Below are 24,027 nucleotides of genomic sequence, written 5' to 3'. Positions count from 1 at the left end.
TTTTGGACTTTTTATAACTAAAAGTATCATGGACAATTAGGTAATGTATTTTGACTAGGGAGTGAAAATAAAAATTTTTACCACTAGGGACTACATGCAAAATTTTGTTTCCCAATACGGAGTGCATGCAAAGTTACCCTTTATATTTTCACTAATTCATGATTTGCTCTGATTCTATTGACCTTAGCGAGTGCTATATATGGATCGATCATGTGGAACGAGGTTTTCGTTGGATGGATGGAAAAGTGAAAACAACTCCTCCATGTCCAACCCCAACTTGGTGGTCCAAATATCATTTTACTCAAAAGTCTTCTTGGATATCAAAATGCTCAGATCTACGCAATAAGTCAACTCGAAGGTACAAGCGTGGGTTGTCTCAGGGTCAGAACTCGTCGTCATCTTTGGCCCTCCAATCCACATTAGTTTCTGTTGCTCTTCTTCTTCTTCCTCTTCCTCTTCCTCTTCTTCTTCTTCTTCCTCTTTACCTCGTGATTTGCTTAATGATAGTGGGCTTACTACTTGTGGACGACCAGTGTTGGTGGATGCTGCAGTTGGGTCATTATCTTATCACGTCATCAGCAATTGTCATAGATCATATTCAATTATCCACGTGGATAAGCGAAAAAAATACAAATACTAAGCGAGTTTTCCCATTTGTGTCGTGTAGGATTCTTAGAAATTAAATTATTATTAAAATTAAATTAATTGATTTTTACTAGGAAATGGCTGGGTGTGTACGCGCGCTGCTCGCATACATGATTCATGGCTGTGCGTCGCTTTGTCCTGGGTCGTGTGTACGCGCGCTCGCATACATGGTCGTGTGTCGCTGTCCTGGGTGTGTACGCGTGCGCTAGTGCATCTGTTTGTCGATTACTTTATAGTTAGAAAAACAAGTTAGATTTTTGTGTGATCTTAAGAGGTCGGAGGAGATACTTGAAGATATACCATTTGTGTATATCCATTGAAAACTGAAGTTTCAAATTTTGTTAGACCAAGCCTTTGGAACAAGCCGAATCTTCCATCTTCAATAATTGGATCTAAGGCACAGGCGGGGTCGTACCTTGTTTGATGAGTAAGTGAAGGATCAGCAACTGGTGGGAGTTCCCAGTAAACATCCAATACAGACTCCACGAACCTGCTGTTTTGAAAATGTTCTTCATAGGAGATCGCCTGGTTGCTATGGTTGAAATTGTCTCGCATATAACCCTGGACACCCCACCAATTTTCACCACTTCCACAAAGTTCATATCGGTCCACAACTTTCTCCCAGAACTTTTTCCTTTTCATCCTAATCCTCGCTTCATCGCTCTCTATGAAGCAGCTGTGTCCACCTCCTACATTAAACAAAGTGGATTGTCAACAAGGGTCAAGACTCTCGAAGCTATACTAGTTCAACATCAAGGCAATCAATGAAGAATAGATATCAATTTATTCAAAATTTGATGCAAATAAACAAAGTGCAGCGCCATGCTCATATTGACTTTTAATATACCATCATATATGACAGTGCCATAAGAGTCGTAGTATATTCACAATGAACTATTAGATTGCATCAAACTCCCACTAAAGACAATAAAATTGATAGCATATGCAATTCAAGCAAGATCCGACATTAGTTTTAGGATGTAGATTTGTCATTAGCATCAAGCATAAACAAGCAACTTAAATTAACTAATTCCATTCTCATTTTCATTATCCTTCTATAGATAAAAATATAAAAGATGTGAGTTACATAGATGGAGATATTAATATTAGAGAGAAAGTCGAGCTTACCCTTTTTGAGGGAAAATTCTAGAAGGTACGTTTTGTTGGTGCGGTTAGCACTAATGATTTAACCCAGGTTTTGATGAATGACAAATCAAGTTAAGTTAGTTTGTTGTTGTCTAACACTCTGATCGAGTGTGCAGGAGAAGTCCAGACAGGTCGACGGGCTGACCGGATGTCTGGCACGAAGCCCAGCTAGGTCGACGGGCTGACCGGATAGCTGGCGAGAAGTCCAAGCGGGTCGACGGGCTGACCGGACGCTTGGCGAGAAGTCCAGCTAGGTCGACGGGCTGACCGGATAGCTGGCGAGAAGTCCAGACGGGTCGAAGGGCTGACCGGACGTCTGGCAGGTGAGTAAGGTTAAGTCACTGGAAGGGAGTGACTGTGAGGACGCGTTCCCGAGAAGGGAACATTAGGCGTCGATCCTGCTTAGATCCATTTCGGATATCTAAGTCGAGATCGTGACTAGATTCCGGTCTCGGAAAGACGAAATCTAAGTCATACTTTTTCATGTCAAACTCATGAACTGTGCTAACACTTTGTTTTGCAGGAAATTTATTATACTTGCCTCGGACTAACCTTGTCTTGCAGGAGAAGGACCTGTTCTGGAGAAAGGTGGTCCGGGAGGCAAGTTTTATCCCGATTGCGCGTCGCCACGTGGAGCTCACTGGCTGGACCTGCCACGTCTCACCAGGGCGCCTGGAAGGGATCCGGGGCGCCCTGAGCTTCATATAAAAGAAGGGGCAAGGGTAGAGCTTCAATATGAATTTAGAATCCAAGATCTACTGCTCTGTGCTCTTGCGACGTCACGAAAAGCTCTCCGACTCAGTGCTGGTTTTGTTTTAATTCTATTGTCGGTATTTTCTTTATCTGTCAATTCTTGTACTTAACTCTGTAATATTCAAATTGATAGTGATTGCCCAACGAAAGTACTCAAGGAGTACGGGCCTTCGAGTAGGAGTCGTCACAGGCTCCGAACGAAGTAAAAAACACCTTGTTCAGTTGGCCTAAGTTTTTTTTATTCCGCTGCGCTTAACTCTTATTAACGCGATTGTTTCGAATTGATATTCACCCCCCCTCTATCGACGTTTCACGATCCAACAAGTGGTATCAGAGCAGGTACCGCTCTGATTTGGTGCAACCACCAATCGAGCAAAGGGGGGTCGTTTTTTTTTAAAAAAATTAGATATTGTTTGTCTTTTAAATAAAACCTTACGCCTTACGTTTTTTCCCTCCAAAACGATTTTTGAAAAATACATCACCATCTTTTCACCATTATTTAGTATTTAAAAAATATTACATTTTCAAAATTTTGAAATAATATTTTTTTCAAATATTTTATTAATATTTTATTTTATTATTTTTTTCCGAAAATAGTGAAATATTATTTTTTTCAGCACTGCTAATCCAAGACCAAGTCTTGGGATTTTTTTCTGTTTCTCTGTGTGCAAGAATAATGACTCTTCAAGAAGGAAGGAACCCCTGCGAACCACCACCATACGATCATGAAAACTTCAACTACTGGAAGCGATTAATGGAATGCTTCTTAGGAAGCGTAAACATCGATTATATGCTAATTTTGAGGAAACCTTCTCAAAACTCGGAACTGAACAAAAAGGTAAGTAACATTATTTGTAATGTTTTACCTAACAATATTTTATGCAGATTAGGAAAGTACAAGAATGCATATGAGCTGTGGACCCAGTTGATCAAGCTTCACGAGACGCCGATGGAGCTAGAAGATCAAGTTAAAGTCAAATATGGACTCGAGTCAAATCCAACGGAGAAGCCTACTGAATTAGGGGTTGCGCTCAAGGTTAGTAATATTTATCAAAATACCCCTGCTAATAGTAGTTTAAATAATCGACATGATGATAAGTATGAAATTAGTCCAAGTATGGTGCATGATAATCTAGATTTAAATGATTTAAATTCAAAATCACAAAATAATCTAAACTCTGATCAAGTTAATCAAGACTCTGATCAATTTGGCATCAACCTTGACTTGGTCAAATAGAACAATGACCAAATCAATTCAAATAATTTAATTAATTCAGAAAATTTAAAATTAGGTGAGCATTTAGACATAAATAAGTCAAACATTAAAATAAATTTGAAATTAAATGCTAAAAATGAGAAAATGGATAAAATCAATAAATACCCTGATAAAATATTTAATAATCAAGATAAAATCAGTCTAGAAAATGCTATCCAAAACCAAGATAATTTAATTAATAAAAAATTAAACTTTAAAGATAAAACTAATCTAATAAATTCAATTAACCATATCAATTTAAAAGGCAAAGAAAATATAAGGATAAAATCATACACTTTGATAAAATCAAAACAGAATTTAACAAACTTAAAATTAAATGTTAAAGATAACAAATTAAACAAAAATAATCTATAAATTTCAAAATTAACAATTAATAAAAAGCTAAAAGATAAACCGTTAAGAAAATATAATTCAAACAGTTTAGTTAATTCAAATTTAAAAATAAATAAAAACTTAAACTTTAAAAATAAACTATTAAAGAAAGATAATTTGACCAATTTAATTAATTCAAAATTAAAAACTTAAATTTAAATTACAAATTAAACATTAAAACTTAACTAAAATCAACTCTAATTATAAAAAAAATCTTAAATTAATGGCCAATAATTCAGGGGGAGGCTCCAGAATAGCTGGCACATCTAAAACTAATCTACCCGAAAAGGGTAACCCCAACCAACCTACCCGACAGGGTAATTATGACTAGTTAAAGAGGGTTCAAGTTTAACTTGAATCATGGTACTGGTGAAGTTTTTTGATGATAGTACGTTGGGGAAATTTGGGCATCGCATGTCTAGAAAGATATGGATTCAATCTGGTGCATTTGGCCAAGTGGAACCGACCGAAGCTACCTTTAAATGGATCCTAACTAGTTAGACCAAGGTTTAGTACTAAGCTCCGTGGATAGGACTATTCGGAAAACCTCGAAAGGTTGGTTACTTCTAATGACGTCCAAGTGACTCACCAAGCTTAGAAGTTTATCCGAAGAATGTCTATTTATTGAGACCAAAGCTAAACTTGAATCTAACACAAGTTAAACCAAACTCTGTAATTAAATCTAATTCATCTCACAAAATTATAGGATTCCCTGATTGAAAACTTAGATCGGGTGAGATGACTAACGATCAAAACCAAATTTCGAATTAAATTAATTAAATTAAATTTCGAATTAAATTAATTGAATTAAATTTTGAATTAAATTAATTAAATTAAATTTCGAATTAAGTTAATTAAAATAAATTTCGAATTAAGTTAATTAAATTAAATTTCGAACTAAATTAATTAAATTAAATTTCGAATTAAATCAATTAAATTAAACTTCGAATTAAATAACTAACCAGAACTACGATTAATTTATGTTAAATTTTAAATTAACTTTAAAAATTATTTTAAAATTAAATTAATTTTAAAAATTATTTTAATTAAATTAACTTTAAAAATTATTTTAAAATTAAATTAACTTTAAAATTTTATTTTAAAATTAAATTAACTTTAAAAATTCTTTTAAAATTAAATTAACTTTAAAAATTATTTTAAACTTAAAAATATTTTAAAAATTTTATATTTAACTTAAAAATTTAACTTTAAAAATTTTTATTCTAAACTTAAAAATTATTTTCAAAATTCTTTCAAAACTATCTTAAAAAATCCTTTAAAAACTATTTTGTTTTAAACTATTTTAAAAATTCTTTTAAAAATTATTTCTAAATTATTAAAAAAAAAATCTAGTTAAAAATTATTTTAATACTAAGGCACTTAAATTACTTAAAACTTAAATTTAAAACTTAAATTTAAGACTTAATATAACTTAGAATTAAAACTTTAAATTCATACCTAAGATAAAACTTAAAACAAAAAATTTTGACTTTAAACTTAATCAAGTAATTAATAAGTAAATAACTAATTCTTTAAATCTAACCTTATTTGAAAACTAAGCTTGATTTGATTAGAACCTAAGTTTAACCTTATTAAAAATATTAAAATTACTCTAAGTCATTTTTTTTAATCAACCTTTAAAATATTAATCATTTTTATTAAAACATAATTAAAGTTTGACTTAAATTGAACTAACTTTAAACTTCAAATTTAGACTTCAACCTTACTTAACCTTGTTTAATAACGAGTTTAACTTCAAATTACCACCAACTTTAAACTAAGTTAATCCAACTTAAAAGGAAGTAAATGAAAAGTTAAATTATAATTAACACCTTCATCAATTAATACAAAATTTAGATTATAGCAAAATTTAATCAATAAATTATTAATATTGTTCAATTATTGAATTAATAACAACTTATCTTACTTAACATTACACTAAAGGTTAATTTATTTCAACTTAATCTAACATTAATTATGGTTAGTCAAATTTAAATGAACAATTTTATAAAGATAATTATACAATCGCCTAAAACACTTAGGTATGAAAATATGTTACGGTTGTAAAATTTTATATTAAGGGGGAGTAATAAATAAGGAGGATTAATAAATTAAAGGAGTATCAAATTTAGGGGGAGGTTTATTTTTTAATTATCTCCTTAAGTGTTATTGTTTAATCTTCTCTTTAAAATCTCTCTAGAAAATTCTACCTCATTTAAAAAAAAAATAAAAAAATTCTAGTTTGAATATTTTTAGCAAATATTTTCAACATTTAATGTCAGGTTCAGGGGGAGAAATAAAACTACTTCAGTTTTTCAAATTAAACTTTAAAATTATTTTTGACTCAACTTGATTAAAAATGTGCAATTTTTTTTTGAAAAGTTGATTCTGAAAAAGAATTTTACAAAATTATTTTGAAAACTCCTTTGTCTACTTTGAATATTTTAAAACTATGTTTGCAAACTAACTCTTATACAATCAAGTTGTTTTGGGCTTCACTTTTTATTGAAAATTGATTTTGAATATTAGATTTAACTTAGTTTTGAAAATTAAATTCAAAAATCTAGTTCTCAAAATTTGACTTTACTTAATTTTGACAATTTGAAAGTTAAATTTTAGTTTTCAAAATTTCTTTGAAATTGTGGAAATTAGAGTTTTTCAAAACCTAAGTTTCTCAAAATTATTTTTCTTAATTGAATCTTTTACAAACTTAGTGTTGAAAAATAAATTTCTTAGCATTTCAAATTAAGTTTCAAAATTGAGTTTCAAAAACTTATTTGAAAAGCATTTCAAAATTGAAACTAGTTTTGAAAATTTAAAATTTGATCTTGAAATTTAGAACTTATACACTTGTGTTTGAGATTTTGTCTATTTAGACTTAGTTATTTTTCTAAAAACTAAAAGCTAATGCTTTAAACAAGTTTTTCAAAAGTTTAAACTCCCCCAGATTATCTTGACATTTCAAAAAATCTATGCTTATTTAATCAATGCTTATTTTTGATGAATGTCAAAGGGGGAGGGTTAGGTGGTTAAGTTAGCTAAACCAGAGTTGAAAATACAAACTAACTTAAATGCTTGTTTTTTCTTGCATATGTTTTCACTAACTTAACCAGGTTATCATTCCATCAAAAGGGGGGAGATTGTTGGTGCGGTTAGCACTAATGATTTAACCCGGGTTTTGATGAATGACAAATCAGGTTAAGTTAGTCTGTTGTTGTCTAACACTCTGATCGAGTGTGTAGGAGAAGTCCAGACAGGTCGACGGGCTGACCGGATGTCTGGCACGAAGCCCAGCTAGGTCGACGGGCTGACCGGATAGCTGGCGAGAAGTCCAAGCGGGTCGACGGGCTGACCGGACGCTTGGCGAGAAGTCCAGCTAGGTCGACGGGCTGACCAGATAGCTGGCGAGAAGTCCAGACGGGTCGAAGGGCTGACCGGACGTCTGGCAGGTGAGTAAAGATAAGTCACTGGAAGGGAGTGACTGTGAGGACGCGTTCCCGGGAAGGGAACATTAGGCGTCGATCCGGTTTAGATCAATTTCGGATATCTAAGTCGAGATCGTGACTAGATTTCGGTCTCGGAAAGACGGAATCTAAGTCATACTTTTTCATGTCAAACTCATGAACTGTGCTAACACTTTGTTTTGCAGGAAATTTATTATACTTGCCTCGGACTAACCTTGTCTTGCAGGAGAAGGACCTGTTCTGGAGAAAGGTGGTCCGGGCGCCCGGAGGGGATCCGGGCTCCCGGAGGTCCGGGCGCCCGGGAGGCAAGTTTTATCCCGATTGCGCGTCGCCACGTGGAGCTCACTGGTTGGACCTGCCACGTCTCACCAGGGCGCCTGGAAGGGATCCGGGGCGCCCTGAGCTTCATATAAAAGAAGGGGCAAGGGTAGAGCTTCAATATGAACTTAGAATCCAAGATCTGCTGCTCTGTGCTCTTGCGACGCCACGAAAAGCTCTCCGACTCAGTGCTGGTTTTGTTTTAATTCTATTGTCGGTATTTTCTTTATCTGTCAATTCTTGTACTTAACTCTGTAATATTCAAATTGATAGTGATTGCCCAACGAAAGTACTCAAGGAGTACGGGCCTTCGAGTAGGAGTCGTCACAGACTCCGAACGAAGTAAAAAACACCTTGTTCAGTTGGCCTAAGTTTTTGTTATTCCGCTGCGCTTAACTCTTATTAACGCGATTGTTTCGAATCGATATTCACCCCCTCTCTATCGACGTTTCACGATCCAACATGTTTAAGATAATACAGACATGTATTTAGATGATCACTAAATACTCTAATTAGGGGTTGTAAAATTATGATAAATGTACACATTAAATGAGGAAGATAAAAAAAACTTAGTTAGCAATAATAAAATAAGATAATGTTTATTTAAATATAAATATAATAGATGATAATGCCCAATAATAAAAGGATCCATATAACTAATCTCACCTAGTAGGTTAAGATTTGATTGTCATTATTATTATATAATATAATTATTAAAATGAATCTATTTGAATTAAACGCTTCATTCAATTCAACTAAACTCTCTCCTCTTATTTTTGTTATGAAAGACTAATTTAATGAATTCATATAACTGACCCATCTAATAAAATAAGACTTGTTATTGCTATTTTGCATGTAAAAATAGAATTGACCATCTAAAAATTTTATCCTTCTGATTTAAATTGCAACAAAAAACAAAAGGGTTTATTTTTATTTTTTTTTTGTCACTGTCACTTTATATGTTACCTTTATATGTTACGCTAGTTGGAAGGAGACAAACTATATGCCAACATCAAAATGCATAAAAATCAAAGAACAAGCTTGCATTTTCTAAAGAAGAGAAACTAAAGAAATAAGGTACCGCAAAAGAATTAAGAAACCAACGAAAATTGTAATTCAATAAGATCCCTACAAAGAGAATACTCATCCATGCTACTGGTGTATAGGAGAGATACTAAGGATGCAGAAGTAGCACTGACCTTTATAGAATGAAGGTTCTTGATATTGAACCCCTCAAAAGCGGGTTAAAGTAAAGAAGACCGACTAGCATGACATTCAAAGTTAAGAAACAATCAAAGTCACTAACAAGAGCATGGGCATGCTTAGACCGGCCACATGGTTGATCATGCCTTGGGATGGCCGATCGTGCGCGAGTGGTCGATCGGGCTTCCCGCTCAGCTGGATTTCGTGACCCAACCTGAGACAAGCGGTCAAACCTCATTGCCAAGTGTTAAGTAACTCAATCGACTGCTTCAGTCGATCAACGATCGACTATGGGCTGATTAGACATGCTACTCCTTTACGATAAATGGAGAAATCGAGTGAAGACCGAGTCGTTGACGACATTCCGTTAGGCCGAGCTAGTTGTCCCTCTGAATAACGACTGGTCGGCCTAATGTGGGACCCATGGACCTGCGACTTCGTACTCTTTTTTGGAAGTTTGTAACATAAAGGACAGAGAATACCTTGCAGATAAATTGCACGTCCGAAACTTCCAACCTATCAAATTACAAAGATTTGTGGGCTCATTTTTGGAAATGTGTCAGAGGCACTTTATGACTTGCCCTTTCTTAGGAGTACTTTAGCATGCGTACATAGACACAACGATGATATTATAAAAAGAGGTCTCCATCTATAGGCGAAGATATGCGATGCTCTATAATTTTTAGGGGTTTCAATAGCGGCGAATAGCGTGCTATATAGCGTGTTATCGCGTGCTACGATCAGCGAACACTCTAGCAATTGTCTCGAATAACCCACACTATTCGGGACAAAAGCGTTGATAGCGCACATAACGTGTGCTATTGTGACCTAGCGGCACATAGCGGGCGCTATAATTGCTTACAAAATAGCTAGGGCAAAGGCGAGGAGGCAAAGACGAGTGGAATTGTGACTGTCGAGAAGGTAGAGCAGAGGCGACTAGCGACGGGCGATCGGCGACTTGTCAGCGGTGAGCGATAACCTGTGAGCGGCGGCGAGGGAAAACGATTGGAGGTCAGCTTTTTTCCTTCCTTTCGTTTTCTTCATTTAGTTTTTCCTTTTCATTTGTTGTTTCTCGAAGGAGCAAAAGCGATTTCGCGATTTCCAGAAGTCGGGCATCTGGATCGATTGAGTGATCGATTGAGATCCTTTTTGTTCGAACAGAAAGGATCTAGATCGATCACTGGATCGATCCAGGACATCTGGATCGATCACTGGATCAATCCAGGGCATCTGGATCGATCACTGGATCGATTCGGGCATTTGGATTGATCACTAGATTGCACTGAATCATGTTGACTCGTGTGCGGGTACGACTTGTGCGTGCCAAATGCCGAACCGGTCGGGGCAAAATTTGTCCAAGTGGAACAATCAACATTTTACCACATAAACCTTTTGCTGCTATGCAATGGATGCATTGGCGAGTAATGGTCATTAATCGAGGGACCAGAAATGGACAACCTCTGCGTAGTGGTCTCAAAATTGAACCTGGTCGGTTCAAACCCACGATAATGGTGGATCGATACTGGAGCCACCAGACATGTGTGCTGCAACAAGGAGCTGCTCCACAACTTCGAAGAAGTCACTAGGGACAAACTGTTCATGGGGAACTCAGCAACCTCAGACATCATGGGTCAAGGAAAAGTGGTGCTGAAGATGACCTCGGGCAAGGACCTTGCTATGAACAATGTGTTGTATGTTTCGGAGATTCGGAAGAATCTAGTGTTTGGATCACTATTAAGCAAGCATGACTTTCGCATTATTTTTGAGTCGGACAGAGTTGTATTGTCCCAGAATGGAATGTTTGTAGGAAGGGACTATGTATGTGATGGACTATTCAAGCTTAATGTAATGGTCATTAGACCTAAGATAAATAAAAATGAAAGTTCTTCCACTTGTGACATGGTAGACTAGGACATGTTAACTACGATGTGTTACATAGATTTTTAAATATGAAATGCATACTTACATTCCACCTTGACCCAACACACAAGTGTAAGATTTGTGTTGAAGCGAAAATCACAAGGTCATTCTTTCAACATATTGAAAGAAGTAACGAATCACTTGACCTAATCCACACTGATGTGTGCGACCTAAAAGGTACGCCAACACGTGGTGGTAATAAATACTTCATCACTTTTGTAGATGATAATACAAAATACTGTTATGTGTATTTTATCAAAAGTAAGGATAAAGCTATAGAGAAATTTGCTCTCTATAAGAATGAGGTTGAAAACCAACTTAATAGAAAGATTAAGGTGGTTCGAAATGACCGAGCGGTGAATATGTATCACCATTTGTTGAGTTGTGTGCTGAACATGAGATCAGACACGAAATAATAACTCCTTATACTCCTCAGCAAAATAAAGTTGCTGAGCGAAAGAATCAAAATCTAAAGGAGATGATAAATGTTCTTTTATTGAGTTCTGGATTGTCAGAGTTCATGTGAGGGAAGCTGTGTTAACAAGTAATTACCTTTTAAATAAGGTGTCCCGGAAGAAATAGATAAGAGTCCTTAAAAGTTGTGGAATGGAAGACAATCATTCTACAAATATTTACGAATGTGGGGGTGTCTAGCCAAAATGTTGGTGCCTGATCCGAAAAGGATTAAGATAGGACCAAAGACTGTTGATTGCATATTTATTGATTATGTACAGAACAACAGTGCGTATCGGTTTGTTGTGTATGAATCACAAATACCGGAAATATACAAAAACTCGATAATAAAATCGAGAAATGTTTCGTTCTTCGAGCATGTGTTTCCATATAAGACCCGAGAGGATGCTAGCTCCTCAAAGCGGGCATATGAAACACAAGGTTAAGATGATGATGAGGAACCAGTAGAGGTTGAGCTTAGACGGAGCAAAAGAGCTTGGATAGAAAAACCCTATGGATCAGATTTTATTACTTTCATGTTGGAAAGTGAGCCCCGAAGTTACTCAGAAGCTGTAGACTCTTCTGATGGACCTCACTAGTGAGAGACAATTACATCTGAGATAGACTCTATCTTGCAAAATTACACTTGGGAACTTGTGGATCTTCCTCCTGGAAGTAAACCACTAGGTTGCAAGTGGATCTTCAAGAAGAAAATGAAGTCAGATGACACAATTGATAAGTATAAGGCCAGATTGGTAATCAAAGGATACTGACAATGAGAAAGCCTCGATTACTTTGATACGTATTCTCCGGTGTTGAGAATAACTTTCATTAGAGTATTATTGGCTATTGCTGCTCTAAGAAACCTCGAAATATATCAGATGTATGTAAAAACTGCCTTTCTAAACGGAGATTTAGAAGAGGAAATCTACATGGAGCAACCTGTGGGGTTTTCTGTGTCAAGATAGAAAAACAAGGTATGTAGATTAGTGAAGTTATTATATGGCTTGAAACAAGCACCAAAACAGTGATATGAAAATTTTGATAATGCCGTGAAGGAATATAGATTCAAGATTAATGAATGTGATAAATGTGTCTACATGAAAATCACAGAGAATGACTATGTCATCTTGTGCCTAGATAATATACTTATCATTAGGAGTAATGATAAGATAATCAAATCCACTAAAGATATGTTGAACTCAAGATTTGACATGAAAGACACGGGCCTAGCTGATGTGATTCTAGGAATCAAAATTCTTAGAACAATAGAATGACTTGTTCTTAGTCAGTCTCATTACGTGGACAAGATTCTTGAGAAATTCACCAAGGATGATACTGCGCTGGCACGAGCGCCGATAGATATGAGTCAACATCTATCAAAAAATCAAGGCAAAAATATCTCTCAGATAGAGTACTCTCGAGTGATTGGAAGTCTGATGTATCTGATGAGTTATACACGACCAGACTTGACCTACATAGTAAGTAAACTGAGTAGATACACGAGTAATCCCAGTGTTGAGCACTAGAAAGGGATAACAAGAGTACTAAGGTACTTAAGGTATACTCGTGAATATGGACTGCACTATATGAGATATACCGTTGTGATCGAAGGATACAACAATGCGAGTTGGATATTTCCTATAACAGACTCTAAGTCTACGAGTGGATATGTATTAACTCTAGAAGGTGCAGTTATTTCCTGAAAATCTTCTAAGCAAACCGTAATAACCAGATCCATGATGAAGTCTGAGTTTGTAGCTCTTGACAAATGTGGTGAAGAGGCTGAATAACTACGACAATTCTTAGAAGATATTCTGAGATAGCCAAAATCGATGCTAGCAATTTGCATACATTATGATAATCTATCGGCAATCAGTCGGACACAGAGCCATCTGTATAATGATAAGTCTAAGCATATACGTTGTAGACATAATACTATTAGACAACTACTCTCAATGGGAGTTATCACGGTTGACTATGTGAAGTTAAAGGATAACATAGTGGATCCGCTAACCAAAGGGTTAAATCGAGAGTTAGTTGCTAGCTCATCATGAGGAATGAGCTTGATGTCGTTGTCAACGATAATGTAGAGGACACCCAACCTATGCTGACTAGAGATCCCAAGAACTAAGTTCAAAGAAACAACTAATATGCATTGACCAGACACACTGTGAGAGATAACCCAATGAAACAGTGACTGGACCAGCGTAAGTCGATGGACTTTTAATGATCAAAATGAGTAGATGACAACTCTTGAGGGATCACCTATATGAGAAACAAGTGGGGCCGCTTCGAAGAGAATTGGAGGCACAATTCTTAGAGCTTCTCACAGAACTAGGTGTGTTCATGGCCAAGAACGAACATACTCATGAGAACTAAGTTGTATCAGGGAGAGTGTTGGATGAGATTTGTCACTGCTTACACAGACAACAATATAGTTCAAGGACATCGTGTCTACCATCAACCAGTAAGCAACCAAATCTTGATAAAGGAAGGTTCAAAGAGTAAAACCTATCTATCCTATACTTGACTCAACTGCTGAATGTTATCACATACCCTATCTACATTCATGTGGGAGATTGTTGAATATTCGTGAATAGAGAAGAGGTGGAAGAGGATAGAAGCTCCATTGTGAATGGGATTTTAGTCCCACATTGGGAGTTTCTTGGCATATTAGTTGGTTTATATTGATTCACATGCATTGAGAATGTGAACAAATGCATGGGGAGAGGCTCTCTCTCACGCATGGGTGCGCAGGGGGTGCAAATTCAGGGCCCGTATTGCACTGAAACATGTTGACTCGTATGCAGGTACTACCTGTGCGCGTCGAATGCCGTACCGGTCGGGACAAAATTTACCCAAGTGGAATAACTAACATTTTGCCACGTAAACCTTTTGCTGCTGTGTAACGGATGCATTAAATTTGAGATTAATGCAGAGTCGAAACGATCGATTGATAACGAGTGAAACAGTGGGCGTTTCACTGCTCGCGCGAGTAATGGTCATTAATTAACCATTAACGCTGTCGTTGATCTGAGCTCCTATATAAGGAGGCTGCGATCATAGGTTTACACACACTGAAAAAATAAGCAGAAACTCTCCACCTTCATTCCCCTCTTCCTCTGTCGTGTAACTCTTGCTTGGCAGAGTGCCCGTGATAGTAATCAGGTGCCACTCATTTTGCCGTGACCATCAGTGCTTGGTGGGAATCACGAACAACCGTTGTATCCTGAGAAACAAACGACCCTAGTAAGCCTCGAAGCACAGTCGAAGGTGGGGCAAATCTGTTTCAAGGAAACTGCGACTCTCGCAAGCCTCGGGCAGTCTGCCCTTTCAGCAATACAGACCTGCTGCTCTGCCGCTTTGCAACACAAACCTATAACTCAGTCGATCTGTCTGCTCGGCAACACATACCTACTATTCAGCCAATCTATCTCTCTGCACACAGACCTGTAGCTTAGCTGATCTGCCACTTGGCAATACAGACCTGCAGTTCAACCGATCTGCCCGCTCGGCAATACAGACCTACTGCTCAGTCTGTCCAATCGACAACACAGACCTGCTTCTCGGCTGATCTGCCCACTCGGCGACTCAGTCCACTCTTTGACACTTAGCAGAAACCAGCCTCTACTGGCAGCCTGAGATTATCCGCTCAGGTCATTTCGACTGTAAGTTGAATTTAATTCAGTGTGATTTAGATTTAACTAATACCCCGTAAATCTCCTGCAACAAATTATTTTTTTCCAACATGGCTTTGTTAGCTAAAGCAAAAACAAAATTGAACGCTAGAATGAAATACAACACAAACTCTAACTCGAGGATGTAACATCGTTCGGAGATGAGAACTCCTACTCCATGACGTGTCCTTGAGGTGGACGATCTCACAATCTGTCAATGGATCAATCTCTAGCACTCCGATTATCACCTCTTTTTTGGTGGAGAAACCTTCACAACAAGAAGTTCCCTCTTCTTCTTACAAGATGGAATTTTAGCTTAGGAAGAAGAGAATGAGAATTTGAGCTTTAGAATCAGTTTGAGAGCTTATCAGATGTATCAAATGAAAGTGTATGCTCTTCTCCAAGTTCTAAAGCTTTTATATTGAGATACACTAAATCTCGATCACCAATCAATTGATAAACATGTAGGTAATGGTTACTGCTGTATTCAGGATTTGTGGATTCTATACGTCATCAACCCAATCAGTCGACTGGCCTTCATGGGCTGAGCGAACAGAACCTTCTATTCGCTCCCCAATCGACTGGGCAATCGATTGATATACCAGTCAACTAGTAGAACCCAAACTTGCCTTTACAACTTTGACCTTGCCTTCTAGTTTCCTCCATCAGCCTTGTGTCCCTCGATGCTTTCCCATCCTTCACGCCTTACCTTCAACAGCTTCCTTTGGCTTTGTCCTTGTTGTCAGGTCTTTCTTTGCCAAGAGCCTCCTCACCTCCGGGACTTCACTTTTGCCAAGTCACACTTGGACTTTATTTTGCATCTGTCACCTACACACTCAATAACACATATCAAATACAAATACAAACCCTAATTTAAACTTTTTGTCTAAACATCAAAATCTAGGATATAACGATTGCTCAAACATTAATTACAAAAATAAGTTGAACTCTAAGAAAGACAACCTGGGTTCTTCGAAGTAACTACTAATTTTTGCATATTCCTGTAACTGTCACTTTCAAGTGTTTAAGTGACTTATAAAAGTTCCAGAAGACTTCTTAACACAGAAGACAAGTCAAAAAAAAGTGGGGAAAAACAACAAAGATAAAATACATATGACCTTTAAAATCTTCGCACGACTATATGACTAGTGAGAACTCCAGCTAAGATGATGCTTTAACTACTTTAGCTAATCCTTGAGAGGACGATGGCACGAGGTTAAAAAAAAACTGGGTCCAGTTAATGCTTATAATTGATCCAAAAAATTCATAGCCCCTTGCTGTCCTTCCAAAACACAATCTTATGGCATTTGACATTTGTTGTCTACAAATGCATAGCAATATGGAGTATGGACTACTAGAAGGAAATAATTATAATTATGCTAACCAAGAATTAGCATACAACAAATAGCAGATTTTCAATGTGAAAAAATCATGTAATATTAACGGCATTGGCTTCATGTATAACCATAAAATTACCAAGTGGTGTGACCTTCCATATTGCCAAATGCATGATAAGATCCATGTAACCGACCACAAGTAGTTAAGACACATTTACTAAGAAATGCTTTGACAGGACTTGCATATCAATGAGAATTCAACTTACAGCTTCAAGCATTTTGAATGTTTGCAGTTGCAATTCCTCTTTCTTGTTGGTGTATCATCTTTAGTATTGTAGACTGGTTGCGTGTCTTGTCTTGACTTGGGTGATTGTGGCTTTCTACAGAGATCCGTGATAAGATGATAATTAAGAAGGGTCTTTAAAATTTAAAAATATAAGAGAGGCAGACATCATGTATGGATAAAGCTTCAACACTGATAACTTTAAGGGAATGGTGATTGGTAAGTATCAAGAGTTGATGTAATTTTAAAATTACATAGCAAACAGATCATTGGATGTTCAATTGATATATATTGGTTTAGGAATTTACTCTTATAATCTTACTAAATGAGTCATTTTTCAATGATACAGTATAGGCTGTTAAAATTAGAACTGCTTGCCTAGACTCACTCTTAGTACCAATCCATAACCCTAGTATAAGAAATATCTATGTAACCACGGGTAAATTTCACCCTGCCTGTACAGGCACTGCCCTAACCTCTCACAATGAGATGGTGGGACTCAGTACTTAAGTGTGGGTCCCACCATCCCAATGTGAGAGGTTGGGACAGTGCCTGTACAGGCAGGATCGAATTAACCGTAACCACGATACCAGAATTTCTCAGAACTAAATTCTGACGCTTAAGAGAACTTTGTCAATGAGAAGAAATAGGTAGAGAAGAAATCACTGCACAAAATAAGTGCCAGAAATTATGACTTTCACAAGAACATAAATGTTGAAACAAAAAGACTAAAAAAAAATTATTTCAATCAACCACTTTAGTTTTGATCCCTAGTATTGAGCTTTCAGAGGTCATTGTGAGAGTAAACAATCATTTTAATCAAGCGCTTTAGAATTTAGAATCCTACTGAGCTTTCAAAGGTCACTGTGAGAGAATGCTCATGGATCTAACCATCTTGGTTGTCATACAGAAATTAACCCAGTCCACTATTACTCAAAAATAGTCTATTATAGGTAATTCAATCAATAACTATAGGAAGAGTTTCTTATAAAAGATTCCCATATCTTTTATATAAAATTCGTCCTTTTGATGTGATATTTCATGAACTTCTTTACTTCCAATTGAAATAAAGCAACTATTCATTTTAAACATCTATTAACAAAAGTTGCTTTCTCCAAAATTTAAAATAAAATAAAGAAGGAGCCTGAGAAATTTTATTTTTCATTACGATGCAAAATTCAAAGCAAAAGGAATAAGTCTTCTGTCCTGTGAAGTATGAAACTAGAAAAAAAAACCTAGAAACTACGAAACGCTTGAAAAGTTAACGCAATGGAAAATAGCCTAAAATTTGAAGAAGCTATCATATCCAGAAAATGATTCAAATATCAATACAATTAAGTAAAGTAAAACTCACGTGGCTACAAAAATCGAAGAAATTGACGAAAGCGACATGGGCAGAGAAGCCGGCGGGTGCAGAGGTAGCCACTGTGACTGCGACGGATCAAGGGCCACAGGTAGTGTCGCCGTAGTGGAACCTCCACCATAGACCGAGGCCGTGAAATCCAGCTGGCGAACGAGTTTTCTAGGAGGGACATCGGGCGACGTTGACTTAGGTTGAGAAATTTGCTCCATTGGCGTTCGCAACGCCGATCTGAGGATCTATTCGTCAAGCCCTCCGAATAATTCCTTCCCAATTGTACTCCTTAGTGAAGTATCTAAAACCCTCCCCAAGTCGGGACGAGCAAACACATCTTAGACCAAGAAGCCAAATCTGGAAAGGGGGCAACGAGGGGAGTTAGTCTCCGGGGATCTCCAGAGTCTGAGAGACAGTCAAGAGGAGGAGATCCGCCGCAAGAAGAGACGGCGGGCCGGGGAGGCTAAATCGCATGGAGATAAAGATGGGTTTTTTATTGTTCGGATGCTGGAAATCTTTGGAGCACGAGAGACGATGAAGACGCGAATGCCTCTCTCTCTCTACTTCTGAAATCAGATTCCAATAACGGACGGTCCGATCTCGAAGTAAGGACGGATCGTACGGGCACATATAGCCGTAGAGATCGAGCGGTCTAAATCTAAATTCACACCGTGAGAGGGTCATTGCTACGGTGGAGATCAGAGGTCAAAGTTAGGGCGGTCAACGTCTCGGTATCATCGGTCGATCGGGTGGCTCACTCGCCCGACCAGGATAGAGAAGGTCCGACCCAACATCATCACAGCTCGACCACATACCGAACTTCTGATGCTCATAGGAGTACCAGAGAAGCACACGCCGAGCAACCAGCCCCGCTCGGATTTACATTGAACCTCAGAACTGGCGAAACGGGAGTGCAGCCGAGCAATCACTCAGATATAGCTCGACACAACAACGGAGCTCGGATGATGGAATGTTGGTCGAGCGACCACTTCACTCGGCTCAAGGTCCAAACCATCCGGACGGCTGAGGTCTGGCCGAGCGGCCATCCCGCTCGGCCCACTAACAGACAAAAGGAGGATCAACCGATATCCTTGTGGGAACTCGTGCCACTGACAAACGACATAGTTGGCGGCATGGTCAGGCAGAGGATCGTACGACGGAAGTTTCCACTGTCATATCAGAGATATGCTCGGGTCATTAAGATATAATGTTAGAGACGCTTTCCTGACATGTCTTTTCAAGAAAAGCTTTGAGAAACATGCACACCTCGAGAAGTATGCACACACGCCCTAGAGCTCTATATAAAGGGCCCCAAGCTTCAACGGCAGTATGCATAATTTCTACTGTACCTACACTATTACTCTGTTTCTCTGCTTCCTTACTTACACATCGCCGGAGACTGACTTGAGCGTAGGAGGGTCATCGCCTGGGAACCCCTCCATAGCTCGGCACTGACACTGCTGTGATTGCAATATCCTCTAGCTCGGAGTCCACCAACGATCAACAGGAGTGACACATCCCCCATCATCCATTGCCTCAAATCTCTGACAAGATCAAATATTTTTTTTATTCTCTCACCCTTTCCACCTTCTATTCAAAACAACGGCGAAGGAATTTGGCTAAATCTAAATTTCCCTCGCTCTCTCTCTCTCTCTCACTCTCGCTCCTTCCTTTTCAGCCTTCGTCCGTTGGACCTCGCGCTCCTGTCGAGAAAGCAAAGAAAGGCGCTACAAGCTAAACCCATGTTATAGTCACTTGCTTGTTCATTAGTTGGCTGGCAGCTCCCCAAACTGCCGCCGAATACATAGTCGATGTCGGTTTGCTTAACACCCCTCTCCATTCTCTATCGTAAGCATTTCCACTCCAGTGTCTGTTGTTCAGCTCTATACAATAATTTTTAGCCCTGATAGATCCTATAATGCATAAGCCCTATCTGTTTTCTTACTAGTTTTTGCTTATATAATTTGCAGAGAATTTGCCAAATATCAATTCCTATATTTCATAACCATTGGTAATTCATTTAATTTTAAGTTGTAATTCCTGACCATGTTCCTAATATATATTAGAAGGAATGAAGGATTTATGCTACAACGTGCAAAGCCGACGCCTGCTACACACGGTGCAGCCACTTGGACAGTTAGCTGTTACACGTTGTAGCAGCTACTTCGACAATTAACTGCTACACTTTGTAGCAGTCAATTGTCCAAATAGTTGCTACACCTTATAGAAGCTAACTATCCAAGTAGTTGTTACAATGTATAACAACTATTTGGTAAGTCGTTTCATTTTAAGCTGTAATTCCCTCTTCTCTATTCCTATTCTATACCATTTATACGTGATTATCTTTATTAGACGTCTCAGGTGTTAAACTGTTAATGTAACGACCCGACCCTCTTGGCCCATTTGGCGGCCCATTTGGCGACCTCTCAAGTCGTCGACCGTCGGCCCTTATGTCATCGGCCCATTTGGCGACCTCTTATGTCGTCGACCGACGACCCTTTGGTCGTGTCGTTACTCACTAGGACTTTCCACCCCTGGCAGTGGATTTTTGCCTTCCCCAGGATTCGAACTCTAGACCTCCAGGCTAAGTAGTAGAGTTTACGAATCCCAACCTGAGATGATCTCACTATTGAGTTCGAACTGAAAGGCAAAATCCATCGCCAGTGAAAAGTAACGACGTCGCCGACGAGGTCGCCAAATGGGCCGATGACATGAGAGGGTCGACAAACGAGTCAGAGTGGCTCGCCGACAATGGGCTTTGCAGTACAGGTAGGGAGGTAAAGTATTTCTTAAGTTCCTTCAGCGCCTTGTCACATTTCGCGTCCCATTAGAATTTTATCACATGGCGGAGTATCTTGAAGAATGGGTGACTCCGATTGGACGATTTGGAGATGAACCTTGACTATGCAGTGATCCGTCCGGTCAGCTGTTGGGCCTCCTTTAAGTTGTGGGGCGGGGGCATATCCCGCAGCGCCTTCACTTTACTCAGATTTCCCTCTATTCACCCCTCAGTCACGATGTACCCGAGAAATCGTCCACTCTTTGCCTTGAATAAACACTTGCTTCGGTTCAACTCGGGAGGCAAAAATCTACTGCCAGGGGTGGAAAGTCCTAGTGAGTAACGACACGGCCAAAGGTCGTCGGTCGACGACATGAGAGGTCGCCAAATGGGCCGACGACATAAGGGCCGCCAGTTGGGCCGCCACAAGGGCCGCCGAAGAGGCCAAAGGGCTGGGTCGTTACAGTTAATTAATTCCACAGCTAGCTGCTACAACATTGTAGCAGTTACTTGGAATGCTAGCTACTATAGTGTTGTAGCAGTTAGCTGTCTATAGCTAGCTGCTACTTGGTAAGTCGTTTTATTTTAAGTTGTAATTCCCTATCCTCTATTCCTATTATATACCATTTATACGTAATTATCTTTATTGGACGTCTCTAGTGTTAAATTGTTAATTAATTCCATAACTAGCTGCTACAACGTTGTAGCAGTTACTTGGAATGTTAACTGCTACAACGCTGTAGCTGCTACTTGGACAGTTAACTGCTACAAGGTGTAGCAGTTAACTGTCCAAGTAGTTGTTAGACCTTGTAGCAACTAATTGTCCAAGTAGGTATTACAATGTGTAGTAGCTACTTGGTAAGTTATTTCATTTTAAATTGTAATTCCTCTCCTCTATTCCTATTATATACCATTTATATGTGATTATCTTTATTGGAAGTCTCAGGTGTTAAATTGTTAATTAATTCCATAACTAGCTGCTACAATGTTGTAGTTGCTACAATGTTGTAGCAGTTACTTGGAATATTAGCTGCTACAACATTGTAGTAGCTAATTCGACGGTTAGCTGCTACAATATTATAGCAGCTACTTGGAATAATAGCTACTACAACATTGTAGTAGTTAATTCAACGGTTAGCTGCTACAACGTTGTAGCAACAACCTCCACAGTGTGGGTGCCACAACATTGTATCAACTATCTCTACACTCCAAACAACCTTTTCTTACAATTTTTTTGTTATAAAATTTGCAGAAAACTTGCCAAACATCATTTTCCACAAACCATTTGATGGTAGTTTCAAAGTAGCTACTTAGATGATACTATACTAAGTAGGTAGTAGACATTTATATTTAGGGTTTAGGGTTTTAATTTTTTATGATTTAAGTTGTAACAGCTACAACATATATCAGCTTTCAATCGGGTAACTGTAACACCTTGTACCAGCTATCTGACAGTAGCTGTTACACAATGTAGCAGCTACTCTTCAATAGCTGCTCCACGTTATAGCAGCTACCCTACAATAGTTGCTACATGTTATAGCAACTACTTTGACACTCCAAACAAATATTTCTTACCTATTTTTTGTTATATAGGTTGCAGGAAACTTGGCAAACATTATTTCCCACAAACCTTTCAATGGTAAGTTTTTTCAATATAAGTTGTAAATACCTCTAATCTTAATATCTATTATCATGCACGGGCGGAGAAAGTGAAAATATATTGTGCAATTAATTTTTGCCCTCATCGGCCAAAGTTTTAACCCCTAAACTAGTCGTGTGACAAATATTCCGAAAGAATTTCATTGATAGTAGATTGGTACTCCACGGTGTCTTCGTCAATCAATCTCACCACGACGACTTGTTTCTCATCTAAACCTTCGCCTCCATCATAAGTATTGTGTTAGGTTTTAAAGTTTTGATTCTTCTCGTTTTATTTAGGGGTTTGAATTTTTAGGATTTTGATTCATCTCCTAGTTGCGACAATGGTATTTAATGATTATAGGTCTTTGGATTAAAGATTTACTTTCAGGGAATAGAGGGTTTAAAAAAAATTATCTTTGTTGTAGCAGCTACGCAACAGCAGGTGCTACAATATAGTTAAACCCTAATGATTGATACAATGTGGTTAAACCCTATAGCCCATATTGGTTTTCTCATTATTATAGCAAATACTTGACCCTAACTATTACAACGTGATAAGTAGTCATGTTGTAGCAGCTACTAATCATATTATAATAGCTAGGAAAAATTATAGACATTATAATGTATCATATTATGGTTAAAAAATAACAGTGTAATGTATCATATTATGGTTGAAAACTAACAACATTATAATGAAGCCAAATGAGTATCACTAAGATATGATGTATTTATTTGACAAAATTAAATGGCAAGCCAGAGAACCTCTGCTTTCCGTGCATATCGTAAGAAAGTGCATTGGAAAAGTAATTACCCTCACTTCAAGGCATTTTTATCATCACTACATATAAACGACCGACATATGGAGTTGATAAATGGAAGCTCATTTATTTGGGCCGTAGATCGTTGAAGTAGCTGTTACAACGTTATAGCAACTAGCTATCGACGCAGCTGCTACACTATTATAGCAATTACCTGTCGAAGTAGCTGCTATAACGTTGTAGCAGCTAGCTGTCAAAGTAACTGCTATACTGTTATAGCAGTTAACATTCGAAGTAGTTGCTACACTGTTGCAGCAGTTAACATTCTAAGTAACTGCTACAACGTTGTAGTAGCTATCCGTCGAAGTAGCTGCTGCAACGTTGTAGCAGCTACCCGTCGAAGTAGCTGTTACAACGCTGTAGCAGCTAGCTATCGAAGTTACTACTACACCATTGTAGCAGTTAACATTCTAATTAACTATTACAACATTATAGCAGCAAGCCTTCGAAATAGTTGTTACACCATTGTAGTAATTGTTGGTGCGGGTAGCACTAACGGTCTAACCCAGGTTTTGATGAATGACAAATAGGTTAAGTTAGTTGTGTTGTTGTCTGACACTTTGATCAAGTGTGCAGGAAAAGTCC

The 24,027-nt window shown here is 37.9% G+C and overlaps 1 protein-coding gene across 2 annotated transcripts; it reads right to left on the bottom strand.

Annotated features, from left to right (window-relative positions):
* Positions 1-1,280: 1,280 nt before the first annotated feature.
* LOC122016602 (protein tesmin/TSO1-like CXC 5) lies at positions 1,281-18,750 on the bottom strand. 2 transcript variants are annotated; one of them, XM_042573959.1, is made up of 3 exons: positions 18,205-18,750; positions 16,834-16,947; positions 1,281-1,334 (listed from the first exon to the last, which is right to left on the bottom strand). In XM_042573959.1, the coding sequence occupies exons 1-3, from the start codon at positions 18,420-18,422 to the stop codon at positions 1,301-1,303; spliced, it is 366 nt and encodes a 121-aa protein (XP_042429893.1). In that variant the 5' UTR covers positions 18,423-18,750; the 3' UTR covers positions 1,281-1,300. The 2 variants fall into 2 exon arrangements, with proteins under 2 accessions (XP_042429893.1, XP_042429902.1); XM_042573968.1 differs by lacking the exon at positions 1,281-1,334 and adding an exon at positions 15,605-16,058 and having other exon boundaries at positions 18,205-18,747.
* Between the last annotated feature and the right edge of the window lie 5,277 nt (positions 18,751-24,027).

Source organism: Zingiber officinale, chromosome 1A (assembly GCF_018446385.1).
Source record: "Zingiber officinale cultivar Zhangliang chromosome 1A, Zo_v1.1, whole genome shotgun sequence".
In the NCBI taxonomy this organism is placed as follows: Eukaryota; Viridiplantae; Streptophyta; class Magnoliopsida; order Zingiberales; family Zingiberaceae; genus Zingiber; species Zingiber officinale.
Note: the sequence above shows the minus strand (reverse complement) of the source record. Positions and strands in the feature narration are given on the sequence as shown.

What these genes read in the sequence shown, in the direction of transcription:
- LOC122016602 (XM_042573959.1), bottom strand. Translation starts at nt 18,422, where the DNA reads ATGGAGCAAATTTCTCAACCTAAGTCAACGTCGCCCGATGTCCCTCCT. An exon ending in TCTTCGATTTTTGTAGCCAC is followed by an intron (nt 16,948 to 18,204) that starts GTGAGTTTTACT and finishes GGATCTCTGTAG; the next exon opens with AAAGCCACAATCACCCAAGT. An exon ending in CATTCAAAATGCTTGAAGCT is followed by an intron (nt 1,335 to 16,833) that starts GTAAGTTGAATT and finishes TGTTTAATGTAG; the next exon opens with GAGGTGGACACAGCTGCTTC.